Source organism: Stenella coeruleoalba, assembly GCF_951394435.1.
Source record: "Stenella coeruleoalba genome assembly, chromosome: 2".
NCBI lineage: Eukaryota > Metazoa > Chordata > Mammalia > Artiodactyla > Delphinidae > Stenella > Stenella coeruleoalba.
The window spans coordinates 36,854,351-36,874,103 of record NC_137147.1 but is presented as its reverse complement, the minus strand read 5'-3'; the positions used below and the strand labels follow the sequence as shown (position 1 = coordinate 36,874,103).

The window sequence follows — 19,753 nt, the reverse complement described above, 5'->3', positions numbered from 1 at the left end:
AGAGTGTTCTGCCTATGTTTTCCTCTAAGAGTTTGATAGTGTCTGGCCTTACGTTTAATTCTTTAATCCATTTTGAGTTTATTTTTGTGTATGGTGTTAGAGAGTGTTCTAATTTCATACTTTTACTTGTACCTGTCCAGTTTTCCCAGCATCACTTATTGAAGAGGCTGTCTTTTCTCCACTGTATATTCTTGCCTCCTTTATCAAAGATAAGGTGACCATATGTGCGTGGGTTTACCTCTGGGCTTTCTGTCCTGTTCCATTGATCTATCTTTCTGTTTTTGTGCCAGTACCATACTGTCTTGATTACTGTAGCTTTGTAGTATAGTCTGAAGTCAGGGAGCCTGATTCCTCCAGCTCCGTTTTTCATTCTCAAGATTGCTTTGACTATACGGGGTCTTTTGTGTTTCCATACAAATTGTGAAATTTTTTGTTCTAGTTCTGTGAAAAATGCCAGTGGTAGTTTGATAGGGATTGCATTGAATCTGTAGATTGCTTTGGATAGTAGAGTCATTTTCACAATGTTGATTCTTCCAATCCAAGAACATGGCATATCTCTCCATCTATTTGTATCATCTTTAATTTCTTTCATCAGTGTCTTATAATTTTCTGCATACAGGTCTTTTGTCTCCTTAGGTAGGTTTATTCCTAGATATTTTATTCTTTTTGTTTCAATGGTAAATGGGAGTGTTTTTTTTTTTTTCTTTTCGTTTTTTTAGAAACTGTTTATTTTCCATCAACCTATTTCCATTTTAAGAGTTTGTGGAAGAACAGTTTAAGACCACTCAGTGGTTGTTCCTACCCACTCGGTGGCCTGAGCAGTGGGAGCTGCAGACCAGTCTTCAGTGGCAGGTTGAGCACTCCAGTCTTCAGTGGGGAACTGCTGAATAGGCACAGAGGGCACCTGCACACCTTTGGACGAGTCCGCCACCTCAGGCTGAGCAGCAGTGAACTCAGGAGCTGGAGCGGTCCATTCACCCTGAAATTCCTCCTTGGTCACAGCCTTCTCAGCTGCTGCCTGCTCTTCCTTTTCAATCTCTTCAGGATCTCTGTAGAAGTAGAGATCAGGCATGACCTCCCATGGTTATTCACGGGAGATGGTGCCACGCATGCGCAGAAATTCCCGGGCAAGCATCCACCACATCAGACCCACTGAGTGAGCTCCCTTTTTGTTGCATGGGATGGCAATGTCCACATACCACAGAAGAGAGTCTGTGTTACACAGAGCAATGGTAGGCAGGTTAACGTAAGAGGCCTCTGTGAGAGGCTGGTGGTCAGCCCTGGGATCAGTAACCACCAGAAGTCTTGGCTCCCGGAAGGCTGCCTGGATCTGGTTAGTGAAGATTCCAGGAGTGAAGCGGCCAGCAATAGGAGTGGCTCCAGTGGCAGCAGCAAACTTCAGCACAGCTCGCTGGCCAGTATTCCTGGAAGATATGACACTGACATCAGCTGGTTTTCAATGGCAACAATGGCACGAGCTGCCAATAGAAGCTTCTCCCAGGTTCTCTTCAGATTTATGATGTAGATGCCATCACTTTTCCTTTTGTAGATGTACTGTTCCAAGGTTGGTGCCACCTACGTGGGTTCCTGCTGCAAGGAATTTGAGGACATCCTCCTCCTTCATTTGCAGGACATCAAGGGCTCCGGACATTGTTAATGTTTCCCTTTAAGTTATGACAGGAATCCAGAACAAAGCCGTATGGACCCTTATCTGGCATGAAAAGCGGGAGTGTTTTCTTAATTTCACTTTCAGATTTTTCATCATTAGTGTATAAGAATGCCAGAGATTTCTGTGCATTAATTTTGTATCCTGCTACTTTACCAAATTCATTGATTAGCTCTAGTAGTTTTCTGGTAGCATCTTTAGGATTCTCTATGTATAGTACCATGTCATCTGCAAACAGTGACAGCTTTACTTCTTCTTTTCCGATTTGGATTCCTTTTATTTCTTCTTCTTCTCTGATCGCTGTGGCTAAAACTTCCAAAACTATGTTGAATAAGAGTGGTGAGAGTGGGCAACCTTGTCTTGTTCCTGATCTTAGTGGAAATGCTTTCAGTTTTTCACCATTGAGGACAATGTTTGCTGTGGGTTTGTCATATATGGCCTTTATTAAGTTGAGGAAAGTTCCCTCTATGCCTACTTTCTGCAGGGTTTTCATCATAAATGGGTGTTGAATTTAGTCGAAAGCTTTCTCTGCATCTGTTGAGATGATCATGTGGTTTTTCTCCTTCAATTTGTTAATATGGTGTATCACGTTGATTGATTTGCATGTATTGAAGAATCCTTGCATTCCTGGAATAAACCCCACTTGATCATGGTGTATGATCCTTTTAATGTGCTGTTGGATTCTGTTTGCTAGTATTTTGTTGAGGATTTTTGCCTCTGTGTTCATCAGTGATATTGGCCTGTAGTTTTCTTTCTTTGTGACATCTTTGTCTGGTTTGGTATCAGGGTGATGGTGGCCTCGTAGAATGAGTTTGAGAGTGTTCCTCCCTCTGCTATATTTTGGAAGAGTTTGAGAAGGATAGGTGTTAGCTCTTCTCTAAATGTTTGATAGAATTTGCCTGTGAAGCCATCTGGTCCTGGGCTTTTGTTTGTTGGAAGATTTTTTTTTTTTTTGGAATTTTGCCCTTTTTTAAATTTATTTATTTATTTATTTATGGCTGTGTTGGCTCTTCGTTTCTGTGCGAGGGCTTTCTCTAGTTGCGGCAAGTGGGGGCCACTCTTCATCGCGGTGCGCGGGACTCTCACTATCGCGGCCTCTCTTGTTGTGGAGCACAGGCTCCAGACACGCAGGCTCAGTAATTGTGGCCCATGGGCCTAGTTGCTCCGCGGCATGTGGGATCTTCCCAGGCCAGGGCTCGAACCCGTGTCCCCTGCATTGGCAGGCAGATTCTCAACCACTGCGCCACCAGGGAAGCCCTGTTGGAAGATTTTTAATCACAGTTTCAATTTCAGTGCTTGTGACTGGTCTGTTCATATTTTCTATTTCTTCCTGGTTCAGTCTCGGCAGGTTGTGCATTTCTAAGAATTTGTCCATTTCTTCCAGGTTGTCCATTTTATTAGCATAGAGTTGCTTGTAGTAATCTCTCATGATCCTTCGTATTTCTGCAGTATCAGTTGTTACTTCTCCTTTTTCATTTCTAATTCTATTGATTTGAGTCTTCTCCCTTTTTTTTCTTGATGAGCCTGGCTAATGGCTTATCAATTTTATCTTCTCAAAGAACCAGCTTTTAGTTTTATTGATCTTTGCTATTGTTTCCTTCATTTCTTTTTCATTTATTTCTGATCTGATCTTTATGATTCCTTTCCTTCTGCTAACTTTGGGGGTTTTTTGTTCTTTCTCTAATTGCCTTAGGTGCAAGGTTAGGTTGTTTATTTGAGATGTTTCCTGTTTCTTAAGGTAGGATTGTATCGCTATAAACTTCCCCCTTAGAACTGCTTTTGCTGCATCCCATAGGTTTTGGGTCGTCATGTCTCCATTGTCATTTGTTTCTAGGTATTTTTTGATTTCCTCTTTGTTTTCTTCAGTGATCACTTCGTTATTAAGTAGTGTATTATTTAGCCTCCATGTGTTTGTTTTTTTGTTTTGTTTTGTTTTGTTTTCTGCGGTACGCAACCCTCTCACTGCTGTGGCCTCTCCCGCTGCGGAGCACAGGCTCCGGATGCACAGGCCCAGCGGCCATGGCTCACGGGCCCAGCCGCTCCATGGCATGTGGGATCTTCCGGACCAGGGCACAAACCCGTGTCCCCTGCATCGGCAGGTGGACTCTCAACCACTGCGCCACCTGTAATTGATATCTAGTCTCATAGCATTGTGGTCGGAAAAGATACTTGATACGATTTCAATTTTCTTAAATTTACCAAGGCTAGATTTGTGACCCAAGATATGATCTATCCTGGAGAATGTTCTATGAGCACTTGAGAAAAATGTGTATTCTGTTGGTTTTGGATGGAATGTCCTATAAATATCAAGTAAGTCCATCTTGTTTAATGTATCATAAAGCTTGTGTTTCCTTATTTATTTTCATTTTGGATGATCTGTCCATTTGTGAAAGTGGGGTGTTAAAGTCCCCTACTATGATTGTGTTACTGTCGATTTCCTCTTTTATGGCTGTTAGTATTTGCCTTATGTATTGAGGTGCTCCTATGTTGGGTGCATAAATATTTACAATTGTTATATCTTCTTCTTGGATCAATCCCTTGATCATTATGTAGTGTCCTTCTTTGTCTCTTGTAATAGTCTTTATTTAAAGTCTATTTTGTCTGATATGAGAATTACTATTCCAGCTTTCTTCTGATTTTCATTTGCATGGAATATCTTTTTCCATCCCCTCACTTTCAGTCTGTATGTGTCCCTAGGTCTAAAGTGGGTCTCTTGTAGACAGCATATATACGGGTCTTGTTTTTGTATCCGTTTAGCCAGTCTGTGTCTTTTGGTGGGAGCATTTAATCCATTTACATTTAAGGTAATTATCAATATGTATGTTCCTATTCCCATTTTCTTAATTGTTTTGGGTTTGTTATTGTAGGTCTTTTCCTTCTCTTGTGTTTCTTGCCTAGAGAAGTTCTGTTAGTATTTGTTGTAAAGCTGGTTTGGTGGTGCTGAACCCTCTCAGCTTTTGCTTGTCTGTAAAGGTTTTCATTTCTCCACCAAATCTGAATGAGATCCTTGCTGGGTAGAGTAGTCTTGGTTGTAGGTTTTTCTCCTTCATCACTTTAAATATGTCCTGCCACTCCCTTCTGGCTTGCAGAGTTTCTGATGAAAGATCAGCTCTTAACCTTATGGGGATTCCCTTGTGTGTTATTTGTTGTTTTTCCCCTGCTGCTTTTAATATGTTTTCTTTGTATTTAATTTTTTGACAGTTTGATTAATACGTGTCTTGGCATGTATCTCCTTGGATTTATCGTGTATGGGACTCTTTGTGCTTCCTGGACTTGATTAACTATTTCCTTTCCCATATTAGGGAAGTTTTCAACTATAATCTCTTCAAATATTTTCTCAGTCCCTTTGTTTTTCTCTTCTTCTCAGACCCCTATGATTTGAATGTTGGTGCATTTAATGTTGTCCTAGAGTTCCCTGAGACTGTCCTCAGTTCTTTTCATTCTTTTTTCTTTATTCTGCTCTGCAGTAGTTATTTCCACTATTTTGTCTTCCAGGTCACTTATCTGTTCTTCTGCCTCAGCTATTCTGCTATTGATCCCTTCTAGAGTATTTTTAATTTCATTTATTGTGTTGTTCATCATTGCTTGTTTCCTCTGTAGTTCTTCTAGTTCCTTGTTAAATGTTTCTTGCATTTTCTGTATTCTATATCCAAGATTTTGGATCATCTTTACTATCATTATTCTGAATTCTTTTTCAGGTAGACTGCCTATTTCCTCTTCATTTGTTAGGTCTGGTAGGTTTTTACTTTGCTCCTTCATCTGCTATGTGTTTTTCTGTCTTTTCATTTTGCTTATCTTACTGTGTTTGAGGTCTCCTTTTTGCAGGCTGCAGGTTCATAGTTCTCGTTGTTTTTGGTGTCTGTCCCCAGTGGCTTAGGTTGGTTCAGTGGGTTGTGTAGGCTTCCTGGTGGAGGGGACTAGTGCCTGTGTTCTGGTGGATGAGGCTGGATCTTGTCTTTCTGCTGGGCAGGTCCACGTCTGGTGGTGTGTTTTGGGGTGTCTGTGGCCTTATTATGATTTTAGGCAGCCTGTCTGCTAATGGGTGGGGTTGTGTTCCTGTCTTGCTAGTTGTTTGGCATAGGATGTCCAGCACTGTAGCTTGCTGGTTGTTGAGTGAAGCTGAGTGTTGGTGTTGAGATGCAGACCTTGGGAGATTTTTGCCCTTTGATATTATGTGGAGCTGGGAGGTCTCTTGTGGACCAGTGTCCTGAAGTTGGCTCTCCCACCTCAGTGGCACAGCCTTGATGCCTGGCTGGAGCACCAAGAGCCTGTCCTCCACATGGCTTTTGGAAGGTCTGAGGCCTTCTGCCAGCATTCAATGGGTGTTCTATAGAAGCAGTTCCACGTGTAGATGTATTTCTGATGTATCTGTGGGGAGGAAGGTGATTTCTGCTCTTACTCTTCCGCCATCTTCTCAAATCTCTCTGGTTTACTTAAATAATAAACACTCACAACCCTGTGGTTTTATTAAATAATCACATGGAGTGGATTATTACACACATTTATTCATTCAGCAAATGCTTGTCAATGCCTCCCGGCCACCAGGCGGTCTTGGAGGTACTGTGCACACAGAGGTAGCCCCTTGCAGCCTGGCTGGTGTGGGCTGTCCAGATGGGCACGGTCAACGAGGGGTGCAGACACAGGGCTGCAGGAGCACGTGGTCGAGGGGCCCTCAGCTGATCTCGGAGAGAACAGTGGTAGAAGCTGCAGGAAAAGGGAGGGGAGCCACTTCGCAGAGTGCAGGGCTGGAGACAGAGAGGCCACTGACCGCTTGAGGAACTAGAAAGGTCAAGGCGTTAAACTGCTATGTCGGGGTAGGCAAGGACCGTGGAAGAGTTTGAGCGAGAATCAGACTTGCTGTACGCTTCGGCTACAGAACCAGAAGCTGGGAGAAGGGTGAGGGGGGCAGCAGGAAGCTGTTCACAGGCAGTCAAGGAAGAGATGCTGCTGTCAGGGAAGGTGGGGCACTTCCTGTGAGTTAGGAGTCAGTGCCCCAGTTTCTCTTTCCAGTCCCTGGGATGCAGTTCTGATAGCACTTTGTAACATGAGTATCAGTAAGAGGGAATTTTCCATTGTAGGCATTACTTCAGGTCTCTGGGATTAACTAAAAAGCCCACAGATCACCAGAACAAGCCTTCACTCCCTCTGCTTGAGGATTTTAACATTTTCTTTCAGGATCTATATGGAGATCATTTTTCCTCAGCCCCTGCATCATTTCCCCGTGCCAGCACTTTGGCATGCCCGGGAGCTCTCCGTGTATACTGACGCCATGTGTCTTAGTTCAGATCCACTCCACGCTGAGCCAGGCAGATTGGTCATGTAGATGGAGCTGCAACTGTGCTTGTAGATGATGTGTCCATCCCTCCCTTTTTGGCTGAGACAGGTGCCCTAGGATGGACTGGTTCCATGTGTACGTCACCCCCAGCCCCTCAGTCTGGACGTGGTGGGGTTTGGCACATGCTCTGTACTTGCTCAAGAAGAGGGTCCCATGAGAAGCATCGCAGGCCAGGTACCACCAGTGAGCCAGGTGTGTAACGTCTTTACCCATCAGGAAAGGTCCCTGGCTGCTGTGATCTTGGTGATACCCAAAACAGAAACTGGACAAGTCACATGTGGTGATCTTAACCTGGAAAGAAAGAAATGGCATCTCCTATCTCCTCTGGAGCCCCAGAAAGATGTTCTGGGTCTCAGGGGATCCCACCCTGAGAATGATAGGACTTCATACTTGCATGGGTAGATTATCTTTTAGTCCATTTGAAAATCAGCCGGAACAGCAATTCTGTAAATTGTCCCATATTGTGTAAAAACTCTGGCGACGTGAGCATTAGTCCCTGCTATAAAATCAGTAACCAGTGATGATTACTTTTTAACCTCCAGCAGGCTTATGGGTGCATTCTTCTCACCACTAAACATTGTGCTTTTGTTTTCCACCTCTTTTTTGCTGCAAATATGTTTAGGGTGAAGAAGCTGAAGGAGACCTTCGCTTTTATTCAGCAGTTAGACAAAAACATGAGCAACCTTCGCACCTGGTTGGCTCGGATCGAGTCTGAGCTTTCTAAGCCTGTGGTTTATGATGTCTGTGATGATCAAGAGATCCAGAAGAGGCTCGCTGAACAGCAGGTGGGGAAGTGAGAATGGGCTTTTGTCAGAGCCTAGGTGCTCACAGGGTCTGCTAATGCAAACCATCCCCGCACTGGCTGTGCATTTTAGTGGGTTCATATTTCGTAATACTGGTATGTTTTCTCCAGAGAAAGCTGACCGCCTGTCCATGCTCTTGGCGGTGTGAGGCATCCATCTCTTGAGTGCCCACCCCACCACCACCATTCATGTAGCTCTTTGTGAAATACTTTGAATAATGTTGAAGATGCAGACCTTAATCTTAGTGGTAAATAAGGTTTTTTTAATCTCTGTTTTTGTTACTATAGTTTTGGCAATGAATTGAAAGAAAAATAATTTTTCCATCCAAAGAAGGTTTTCATGGGACAACACGTGATGGGTCTGATAGAGCTTCAAGGAAAGGGGAGTGCTTGGGGGGGGGGGTGTGGAAGAAGGAGCATGTTTGGACCAATAGCTTAGGAAGCCTCTCCTGCAATGTTCTGTGCATTTCTGTCATCAGTTATATCCCCTCTTAGCCAACACTGGAAATTCCACAATTTAAACACCACCGAATCCTGCCTCTAACCTGGCAGGTGCTTTTTGGTCTCACTGACTTGTCAAATCCACTCTCCTACCCTCCATAGGCTCACGTTTACATGCTTATTCTCATATGCAGTGCCTGAGCTTCTCTTTTTATATATATATATATATATATATATATATATATATATATTTTTTTTTTTTTTTTTTTTTTTTTTTTTTTTTTTTGCGGTACGTGGGCCTCTCACTGTTGCGGCCTCTCCCGTTGCGGAGCACAAGCTCCGGACGCGCAGGCTCAGTGGCCATGGCTCACGGGCCCAGCCGCTCCGTGGCATGTGGGATCTTCCCGGACCAGCCTGCATCGGCAGGTGGACTCTCAACCACTGCGCCACCAGGGAAGCCCCCTCTTTATTTTTAAAATAGCTAAGCTTATATTATTCTTTTAGTAGCTTTCCTTCACTTGTTTCTCTCAGCCCTGTGAGCAGATTCTGTTTTAACCATATGAGCAATATGGTCGCTACCAAGTTCACATCCTTGTATCTGTTTTCTTCATGTTTCCTTCAAAGCCTTGGTGTTTGTTGTCTGTCAACACACCGATTCACTCACATATCCCAGCTGCTTGGAGACAGAATTGGGGGGCTGAAACTTTTTCATCAGATTATCAAAGCCAGAAGGCCACCCCTTGATTATAAATTCTCTTGAGGTCAGGTCAGTCCTTCTCATGATAATAAGCAACATCTCATGCTACCACGAAATAGAGCTAAGTATTTGATAATACTCTAGACTTAGATCTTTATTTAATCCTATTACAATTACTGTTTGAATAATGCCTATTCTCTGATTTTCAAACTAGTATGATTTAGCAATGCTGCAAAGTAAAAATACTGGTTTTTCCACTTAGCCTCAGAAATTTAAGTATGTCTTTTTCACTGAGGTCATCTATATTCTGTCTTTGCTTTGTGGAGAAATGAATATTGATATAACTACCATGTTAATGGACACTGCAGAGATTTTAATGCCCTTATCAGTAAAGGGCTACTGAACATTATCAGCTGTATTTACAAGATTGATCCATTAGGTTGAATTTCTTGAATAGTCTCTTCATAGACAGGCCTTGCAAATAACCATTTACCCTGACTGGTGAGTCTTTTCAGGTAAATAGAACAAAGGCTGACAACATTTTTCCCTTTAGCCCGTGGCTAAATTTGGCAGGGGCTAATAACGTGTGTTAACATTTTATAAATCTGATGTGTGACAAAACATCATTAAATTGCAGGGAATTTATTCCCAAGAGTGTACAATTTGGAGCAGCTGCCATTCTCTTGGCCATGTGTGTTCCTGTACTGAAATGGTATATAATTTCAGTCTGGTTGATTTGAAGGTTTCCAATTTATAGAACGTAGAATCACCATCATGGAATTCTTATAAAAAAAAATTATGGAGTTAGTATTCAGGACCACTTTGCTGTGAAGAAGTTGGATGTATTAATTTTCTATTGCCACTGTCGCAGATGACCACAGATTTAGCAGCTGAACACGAATTTATCATCTTATAGTTCTGGAGGTCAGAAATCTGACACAGGGCTGAGGTCAAGGTGTCAGCAGGGCTGCTTTCCTTTCTGGAGGCTCTAGGGGAGAATCCATTTCTTTGCCTTGAAGTCCTAGAGGCTGCCTGCCTTTCCTGGCCCATGGCCCCCTTCCGCCATCTTCAAAGCCAGCAACGGTGCATCTCTCTGAGCCTTTCTCCCTCTGCTTGACTCTTCTTGTACTTTTAAGGACCCTTGGGATTCCATTAGGCCCACCCACATAATCAGGATAATCTTCCTATCTTAAGGTCAGCTGATTGGCATGCTTAATTCTCCTTTGCCACGTAACCTAGTCTAGTCACGGGTTCTGGGGATAAGGACATGGTTCTGGGGATGCCAATATTCTGCCTACCACAGATGTCCTGAGGAAACCTGTAGTATTTTTATTAAAAAAAACAAAATTATAACTGAACCTAGACCTTAAATGCTCCACCAAAAACAGAAAATGTGTCACACAAAATAATTATTTATGGGCCATTTTTTAAAAACCTTGCCTGTGTTTCTGTCACTGATTTAAATATAATAAATTGCTTGACTGCTTCCAGAAATAAGACCCTTCTGCAAAAGCCCTCAGGCCCAGAAGTGATAAAGCGCCATGATGTCCCTGGACCCTCATTATAACGTCCTTGGGGGCCTGGTGCAGAAGGGGTCAGACCTTATAAAAGCCTTTTTTGCTTCTCTTCTTTATGTGAAACTCCTTAGGTAATAAGTGTTGTATTGTTATTCCTGTAGAATAGATCATCTTCAAAATGCAAAGGAAGTGGTGGCCACCTTGTGACGCGTTTAAACCGTGGACCACTTTCATTGAGTCTTCAGCATCTCTCTCCAGTTTTCTTTGGTTGCCTGGTTCCCAGGCATCCCAGGGGTGCCTGATGGTGGCTTGGGGGGTTCGTTACCCCCACACCCTATAGTTACCAGTAGTCCCCTCCCCAGTGGCCAAGTCAGCTTCATGCCAAAGCCCATCCACCGCCCAGGACCACCCTGCTGGACTTGCTTGACACCCCCAGCCCCTCCTACGGAGACACTCGAGCCACCACCTGGGTTCCCACAACACACGCCATGGTTTTCTGCCTTCTCAGCCTAGTTTTCCTTTTTTCCCCCCTGTATCTCATTTTTTCTAGTTCCTTTTGTGTTATTCTTCCTGGCTGCATTCTCTGCTCTGGTTTCCTGTTTCTCCCCATGTCCTCTCACTGATCCTCAACTTCCCTCAGCCCTTTCCCAGCTTCAGTGCTCTGTGTCACCTACTCAGGAGCAGAAAAACAAAGTAAACAGGCACCCATGTTTCCAGAACCGTTGGCAAAAGTCTTTCACATTGTTTTACGTTGTTTCTTAAGTCGGATTCGTCTCTGCGTTTGAACACTTTTGAAATCCAGTCATTGTGCAAACTCGGGCCTCAGTGGGTACTGGTGGTGGGATCATTTCAGTTGGCAAAATGTCACTTGTCCAGTACTTCAGTGGTTTGTGTTTTAAAATATGGTCCACTACTTTATTTTATATTTTACAAGATAACTAACTAGTTCATACTACAGTATCAGCAGGCCATTTTGTGGTGTATTAGAAGTTTGTTTTGGAAATTTTGAAAAACTCTGGACTCCTTTTTTAGCCAAGATGTTCATGGTCTTTTGTAAATTATCAGAGAGCTCATTTCTTGCCATCGTTTACCCTTTATATTAATCAGTTTTCTTTAGCTGTTTCATTCAATAAAAGCTGAGTAAAAAATGTAGCGTAACTGCAAAGAGGCTATTAAAATACATGGCATTCGTGTTTATCCATAGACTAGACTTTCTCAGTGCTTTTCAACCAGATCCTACCCAACCCTACCAGGTGAGGTCAGGGGCAGGTACCATTTTTCAATGATAATTGTCAATATTATTTAGCACCAGCGTTAGGATTCCTTATTTATTATTTTGGCAAAAAAAAGTTTAAAGGGTTGTTTATCAATATCTGTAAACTTTAGGAAAGCCTGTGGCAATTCTGTGAATGGGTAAGAATTCTTAAACCTGGAATTCTATTTAAACCTATTAATTATAAAGCTAGTCCACTGACCCCAAGATGACTGCCCCCATTGCAGCATTTCAGACATTTGTCTTAGACTGACTGTAAAGCTTAAAAAAAAAATCACCTGCACATCTCTCTTCATAGGACACACAGGGTGACAAACTGAAAAGCACATTTTCTTCTGAATATAACTTTGAGGTGCTCATTTTTCATCAGTTAGGATCTGTGTTGAGAACTGCTTGATTTAAAACTTGATTTGAGTGTTAGCATTTTATTCTTTCATTTCCACCTGGACACAGAATTATCCAAATGTGCATTTATCAGAAGAAAAGTAAGAAAACATTAGTCCTATCTAGTAATCCAGTCGTAATCTCCAAAATTGTTAAATATTGAGGTGACCTGGAATGAACTTCATGCTGCTTTTCTGTAGACAGTGGCAGCCACTGTTTATAAAATAATCCCTCCTGTAAAATGAACTATGCTGAATCCAGGGAACTTGTATAGTTAATAGCGGCTTATTTAACTTCGTCTATTTCACAATGTAGTTTGGGTACTAAGACGAGTGGTGTGGTCTCATGTCACTCATCACAGAATTTGGATATCAGGAGAGGCCTGGCTCATCCAGAATGACAAAACAAACAGGCACCTCACCTCGCCCTTCCCCCAGCCCTGCCCTTGTGTGTAGAAGGAACACTCCCTGGGTGATAACTGAAAATGCCATGTTTATACTTAAACAAGTTTTCCACTTTTTCCTATGACCGTGCATGTTTTTCTTGGTGACCCTTCGTTTTCCTGAATCAGTAGCACTCTCCCCATCATGGGACAAGATTCCAGAGACCCCGCCCCCTCCCCGAGCTACAGCCGTGACCGGACTCCATCAGCTGGAGGGCAGCGTCTCTACCCCTTGGGCCCGTGGAGCCAGGATAGGCTCCTGGGGAGGCTGTGGAGACCGTGCAGCTGCGAGCACAGTTTGGGGGGTGGAGGTGTATGAAGATAGTACAGAGGTCTTAGGAGATTTAAGAATTCTGTGACCCATAAAAGGTTAAGAGTTTCTGTTGCTGAAGTTTTAGGTCCTGTTGAAGATAAGTCAGTTTTCCAAGGAAGACCTCCCCAAAGCCAAGTCTAAATTGGAGGCCCTTGGGATCAGGTGGTATGGAGTAGATCACATGCCTCCCCAGAGTCTGGGGGGGCTGGGCTCTCAGGGGAGGGAATCCCCACTTCTCCTGCCCCCTCCCATAGTCAGTTCAACAGATCGATCCCATTGTTGCCCGCGGTTAGGCCTTGTGTCAGATACTGTCGCACAGGGGTTGCCCAAAGGTGAGAGAGACTCAGCCTGTGTTGCCAAGTTCCAGGTAGAAATGCACGCAGGACCGTGCTGGAAGAAGGGTCGGGGGGAACCTTCCCACTACCGCCACCAGCACCTCAACGTGCTTCCTACTCTCCCATCGTTGCAGGACCTGCAGCGAGACATAGAACAGCACAGTGCAGGGGTGGAGTCTGTGTTTAACATCTGCGACGTCCTCCTGCACGACTCCGATGCCTGTGCCAACGAGACTGAGTGCGACTCCGTCCAGCAGACCACCAGGAGCCTGGACAGGCGCTGGAGGAACATTTGCGCCATGTCCATGGAGCGGCGGATGAAGTAAGGACCAAGCTGCCCCTGGATGCCGACTGCATGTTCCCGACTGACCTACGTAACAGTGACTCTGTTCTGTTAGCTTCACCGAGGGGCGTGCCAAGTATTGGCGGGGAAGGCTCAGTAGGTGTGGCCAGTCCTTATTAAGGGGATCATTCAAGGAGAATACAGGCAGGGTCATGTCTCTCCCCAGCCCTCCTGTGTCTTGGGGTGTAACGGCAGGTGGCCACTGTGCTGATGTGTCCCAGCTCGAAGTAGTGGAGGACGCCTGTCTCCTGTTGGGTGACCTCTGTGAAGCAGAAGCTCTGAGGGGCCTGGCGCTCCCAGAAGGGGGGTGTCCTGACCACAAAGTGATGTCTCCGGTTATTTCCTGGAAGGGGTAGCAGGGTCTCTCCCCCTAAATATTTAGTGCCAGTGCAAGGCGGGCTGGGACTGGGACCAGTCAGGGGAGAAAAAGCCACGTAAAAGCTCGGCTTGACGTGGATGGCTTGTACTGAGCTGCTTTCCTCCTGTTAGAATTGAGGAGACGTGGCGGCTTTGGCAGAAGTTTTTAGATGATTACTCCCGCTTCGAGGACTGGCTCAAGTCCGCCGAGAGGACAGCGGCCTGCCCGAATTCCTCCGAGGTGCTGTACACCGTTGCCAAAGAAGAGCTGAAGAGGTTTGAGGTAAAGGCCCTCCCCAGCCCAGTGGTCCTGATAACCAAGGATGCGGCGGGCTCGGGGCTGGCTTAAATGACTTCACATAAGTGGCAGGCTTCCCCACCTCTGGCTGCGGCCGTCCGGTCCCCAGCCCGCCATCAGCTGCTCCAGCGGCTTTGTGGGGCATTACCGATTTATGCCAACCGCAGGCCGTGAACTTGAAAGTGTTCTTCAGTAGTGTCAGAAGAACGGGTGAAGCCAGCCCTCTGTGGCCATTCCGTTGGATGGACATTTGAGGCAGGTGGTCTGGGGCCTGGAAGGGGTGTCCCGGGGCCCTGCAGCTATGGCACTGACAGGGCCCCCCGTGCCACAGGCCTTCCAGCGGCAGATTCACGAGAGGCTCACGCAGCTGGAGCTCATCAACAAGCAGTACCGGCGGCTGGCCCGCGAGAACCGCACCGACACGGCCAGCAAACTGAAGCAGATGGTGCACGAGGGCAACCAGCGCTGGGACAACCTCCAGAAGCGGGTCACAGCCATCCTGCGGCGACTCCGAGTAACCTCCTCTACGTCACCGGGTCATTTGTAGATATTGGGGAGGTGGAGGGGGTCGGATATGTGATGTCAGGCTTGTAACAAAGCAGCGGGTAGATTTCATTTGAGGCCTAAGCTGTCTTGACATTCTTCCAGTACAGCCTTCCCTTTTGTTTAAGCCCAAAGCTGCCAAAAAGCGTTCCTTTTTTTTTTTTTTTTAAAGTGAAGTTATTTGCCTCAGAATAGGCTTCTCAGGCAGAGCTTATTCAAGGGATTGTGTTACCAACACATCGCTTTTTTTCGACTCCTGTCACCCCTGAGGGTGTCACGTCAGCCCACACACTGCCCAGAGTCTGGGGCGCTGCCGTCACCGGGTCGGGCGAAGGTACCTCTTAGTCTGGGACGAGGCCCCCTTTGCCCATCTGCCCGCTTTTGTGTGTCCCGTTGGTTCTTGCACTGTGAGGGAACAGACAGAGCCCCCTGCTCTGTATTAGGGGCTGGGGACAGTGACAGTTCTCCCAACCTCACAGCAGCTGTCTGACCTCAAATGATGGGTTTGATTCTGGGGTGTGATTCTGTGATTCAGAAGACATCATATGTCAACCTTTGTGAGTCCAGGTGTAAAGTGACAGGACCGGTGTGGGTTGTGGCTACAGGAAGTAATTTTAATCCTTGCTTCCGTTCTTAAGGCAGAGCACTCTTGAAACCATTCTAAGAAGAGGAAAATCTGGGTTTTTTGTTTCACCCTCTCAGGAAGAAATGGGCTAGCTTTTCCGCAACCCCCTTGCATGAACTTCTTTATCTCCTGCTGACTTGATTTGACTGTGACCAGCCTAAGCCTTCACTGGGCCCTATGTTTGTTTGAGAATCAGCTGCCCATCTATGAGGTGGTAACCCAAGAGGCCTCGTTCATTGGAAGTGATAAATCTGGGTTTTCTGTTTTTGAAGAAATACATTCGGAATTGTATCAGTGAAGGCAAATGGGGCACTAGTCCAGGCTCAACCCCGAGATCAATACTTTTCCATCCTGAAGCTACTAAATCCTTCTGTCAAGCAGAAGCTCCCACAGGAGGCTGACAGTTGAAAATAGGCAGGTGCCTAGCCTGGGCTTTGAGAGGGGCGTGTTCCTCAGAGGACAGACTGGGAAAATCACTGACTTAGACCAGACCCCAGGCTCCTGGCCGTGTGGGCCTCCGGGGGTACCCTGGGCTCCCTTTCCCCTCTTCTGAGAGTGACCTTGCTGTCTGCCTGAACTCCTGTTATGCCATCAACACAAACGTGATTTTTTCACCCTTTGGCAGCATTTCACCAACCAAAGGGAAGAATTCGAGGGGACCAGGGAGAGCATTCTGGTGTGGCTCACGGAGATGGACCTGCAGCTGACCAACGTGGAGCACTTCTCGGAGAGCGATGCCGACGACAAGATGCGCCAGCTGAACGTAAGGCCTGCTTCCTTAGCTCCTCCCCAAAGGGTGCACCTAGGCAGGGGAGAGCTGGCCAAGTACAGACTTCACCTGATACCCTGAGAGCAGGTTCCAGAAGTGTCAGAGCAGCCAGACTGCACCCACCTGTGTACTGCCAGGTTATCACAAGCAAGGATACTGTTCCTTACGGTCGAGGGGTATTGGAACGAGGCCCTTCATTCTCTTTGTCGTATGTAATCATCCAAGGGGAGAACGCTCTTGCGGTTCCAGACAGAACTTCATAAGGTGCTGTTTCTCCAGCACTTGAGTCTGAGTGCAACCTGTGGGCTGTAGCAGCAGGAAACGCCCTCTCAAGAGTGGGGTCAGGGCACTTCCCTCGTGGTCCAGTGGGTAAGACTCCACGCTCCCAATGCAGGGGGCCCGGGTTCGATCCCTGGTCAGGGAACTAGATCCCATATGCCGCAAGTAAGAGTTCACATGCCGCCAACTAACACCCGGTGCCGCCAAATGAATAAATAAATATTTTAGAAATAAATTAAAAAAATAAAAGACCTCTCATTTAAAAACAAGAGAAAAGAAAAGAGTGGGACCAGGAACAGGTATCTTCTCTCCCACTGTCACAAATGTCTGTACTACACTTTAATCGCACTACAATTCCCTCCTTGGCTAAATTTTATAAGAGGTTGAGAAATGGAAATTTGATTTGCCTTCCATGGTATAACGGCACCAATGAGCACTATTACTGTGTCAGCAGAAATGCCCAGTGGAGACTTACTATGGGAAATTTTCTGATTCTACCAAGTGTCAATAAGACAAGGTCTGTCCCTCACACCCAGTAACAGTAAAGGTTCATCCACGTCAGACCTTTAGAATCATTGTAACTGGAAAAGTCAGTGCCCAGAAGGGGGAAGGAAAAAATACATACGTGTGATCATTTTAAATTCTTAAATCTTTGGGGTCACTTATGAAAACTGATGAAGCTTGAGTTTGAAATCCTTTCTTTCTCATATTCTAAATAGGGTTTCCAGCAGGAAATTACATTAAATACCAACAAGATCGATCAGCTCATCGTTTTTGGGGAGCAGCTCATTCAGAAGAGTGAGCCCCTGGACGCCGTGCTGATTGAGGATGAGTTGGAGGAGCTGCACCGCTATTGCCAGGAAGTGTTTGGCAGGGTCTCCCGATTCCACCGGAGGCTCACCTCCCACACGTCGGTAAGGGGCTGCGCCTCACGCGGGGCTGCTGGGCCACCCCAAGTGGATGTTTGACTCCACTTTTAAAGAATTGGGAAACTGTGCGTGGTTAACAATGATTTATTCTATGGTTTAAAAAAAAACAAAAACTATGTTTTTGTTTTGCTGAAGTATAGATAGATGCTGTACAATATTATATAAGTCATAGGTGTACAGTATAGTGATCCACAATATTTGAAGATTATACTCCATTTATAGTTATTATAAAATACTGGCTGTATTCCCTGTGTTGTACCATATATCCTTGTAGCTTGTTCTATCCCGAATAGTTTGTACCTCTTAGTCCCCCACCTCTATATTGCCCCCTCCCCAGTTCCCTCTCCCCACTAGTAACCTCTGGTTTGTTCTCTGTACCTGTGAGTCTGCTTTAAAAAGCTGAGTTGAAAAGTGCTCTTTCCACACTTACTAATACAGAGCCAGTACTTACTCAGAAGCCGCCAGTTCCCAGTGGTTAATTCTGAAAACTGGATACCCCCGTTCTAGGGCTTGGAAGATGAAAAGGAAGCCTCTGAGAATGAAACGGACGTGGAAGACCCCAGAGAGATCCAGGACGACTCTTGGCGTAAAAGAAGAGAGAGCGAGGAGCCCTCGTCCCCTCAGTCCCTTTGTCACCTGGTGCCCCCGGCGCCAGGGCCCGAGCGCTCCGGCTGTGAGACCCCTGTCAGCGTGGATTCCATCCCGCTGGAGTGGGATCACACAGGGGACGTGGGGGGCTCGTCCTCTCACGAAGAAGACGAGGAGGGCCCGTACTACAGCGCGCTGTCAGGTATGGCCCCGCACGGCTAGTCTTAGCACCTGAGCAACACGGCCAGCTCTCAGTGGTCAGAGTCCAGGCTGCGGCTGACCCAGACTTCCTGTGGCTTCCTGTGTCTGTCCTGCCCGCCTTTGACCTACCTGAGGGCTGGCTCCTTCCTATTCCTGGTGGAATGAAAGGGAAGGATAAACAAAGTCCACGTTGGGACAGGAAGGCTGTTTGCTGATGACTCTTGATAGATGGGAGGCTCATCAGTGGCCTTTCAATTGAGTTTTTCAGAATATCAGTAGATTGAGCGTCTCTGTCCTTTCTACGCAGTTCCCCTCCCGCGCCGCTGTTTCAGACGGTCAGGAGTTAACTGAAAAGTTCCTTCTGGTTCTTTAAAGCTTTTTAATAAAACAGATAAAGGGTAGTCACTTTTCTCCCAGGTGACAATGTTTCTACTGTTTTAACTTGATACTTGGGCATTCATCTACAGACGCCTGCAGTGAGGAAAATGACATTGTTCTTTTTCAGATGTAGAAATCCCTGAAAATCCTGAGGCATATCTTAAAATGACCACAAAAACTTTGAAAGCGTCTTCTGGTAGGCCCCTGCCCGTGCATGCGTCCCAACATGGCAGCGTCCTGTGGTGCACACTGCATCCTAAACCTCGCTCCCGTGTCATGTCTGACCTCTGCCTTCTGTGGACACCATGCGCCTTGGTCCTTGTGTCATGGTGTATTTGCACTGCCGTACTCACACATAGCTTCGTGCTCCATACAAAACCCTCCCAGGCCAGAGCAGTCTCCACGCCATCCCTCTCCTCCCCTTCAGGCCTGTGCAGAAGGGAATTTTTCAGGTGCCTTTTAAAATTTTTATTTTTCTCTCCATCTCACTCAAGCCCTTTGGCATGGGCCAAGCTTTCTTCATGGTGGCTTGGTTTAGAACTACTACCCTGCTTACGGTGATTTCCTGGGGAGAGGGTGGGAAGGTGGAGGGGGTGAGGGTACTGTTGCCTTTGCCGCAGGAGAAGACACCTCCCTCTCCTTGACTTGCAGCTCTGATCTTCATTCCCTGCCCCATCCCCACCTGCGGTGGTTGGGGAGAGCCACGAGCGGCCCTTCGGTCCCCTAGTCCATCCTGATGTTCACTCTTCCCTCACTCCTAAGAGGCCTTCAGTCCTCTTGGCCCCCAAACCCGGCCTTGCCACCAGTGCCCCCCACCGCTAGAGCCCCCGGCTCCAAAAGGCCACTCATCCTGCAGCAGATCACGTGTTTGTTGTGCTCCATCGTGAACCCATCTAGTGCAGGCCCAGTGCCGCCCAGTTGCATGAGTCTCATTTCATTCCCTTCTGGGACATACTGACATTTTGCAAACATGCATGCTTTGCAAGGAAAGCTGCAGAACTCATGTTATACTGTAACCTGATGCCATGTTTTCTGTGTAACTAAATGTGAATGCTTCGGTTGGAGGGAATGGACTTGCTCTTTTTCTGTTTCAGGTAAATCCATTTCTGAAGGCCACTCGTGGCACGTTCCCGACAGCCCTCCCTGCCGCAAGCGTCGCTACAAGCAAGTGGGAGGTGACAGGAGTGTCCAGCCCATCCCCTCCGATTCCAGCACCCCTTATAAACCAGCCTACGTAA

The 19,753-nt window shown here is 46.1% G+C and overlaps 1 protein-coding gene and 1 pseudogene across 16 annotated transcripts in view; one reads left to right on the top strand and one right to left on the bottom strand.

The window, feature by feature from the left end:
• The window catches only part of SYNE2 (spectrin repeat containing nuclear envelope protein 2), a 330,405-nt gene that overhangs the window by 301,170 nt on the left and 9,482 nt on the right, over window positions 1-19,753 (top strand). For 14 of the 15 annotated variants that reach the window (XM_079912177.1, XM_079912180.1, XM_079912173.1 and 11 more), the window contains 9 exons: window positions 7,624-7,786; window positions 13,340-13,527; window positions 14,038-14,188; window positions 14,535-14,717; window positions 15,997-16,134; window positions 17,139-17,333; window positions 17,856-18,138; window positions 18,643-18,711; window positions 19,610-19,749. In XM_079912177.1, coding sequence (XP_079768303.1) covers window positions 7,676-7,786; window positions 13,340-13,527; window positions 14,038-14,188; window positions 14,535-14,717; window positions 15,997-16,134; window positions 17,139-17,333; window positions 17,856-18,138; window positions 18,643-18,711; window positions 19,610-19,749 — 1,458 coding nt within the window. In that variant the 5' untranslated portion in view covers window positions 7,624-7,675. The remainder of the gene's footprint in view (window positions 1-7,623; window positions 7,787-13,339; window positions 13,528-14,037; window positions 14,189-14,534; window positions 14,718-15,996; window positions 16,135-17,138; window positions 17,334-17,855; window positions 18,139-18,642; window positions 18,712-19,609; window positions 19,750-19,753) is intronic. The other variant, XM_079912174.1, reaches the window with a different exon arrangement.
• LOC307182499 (small ribosomal subunit protein uS2-like) lies at window positions 538-3,058 on the bottom strand (annotated as a pseudogene). Its single transcript has one exon. The product of its transcript is annotated as a small ribosomal subunit protein uS2-like (transcript).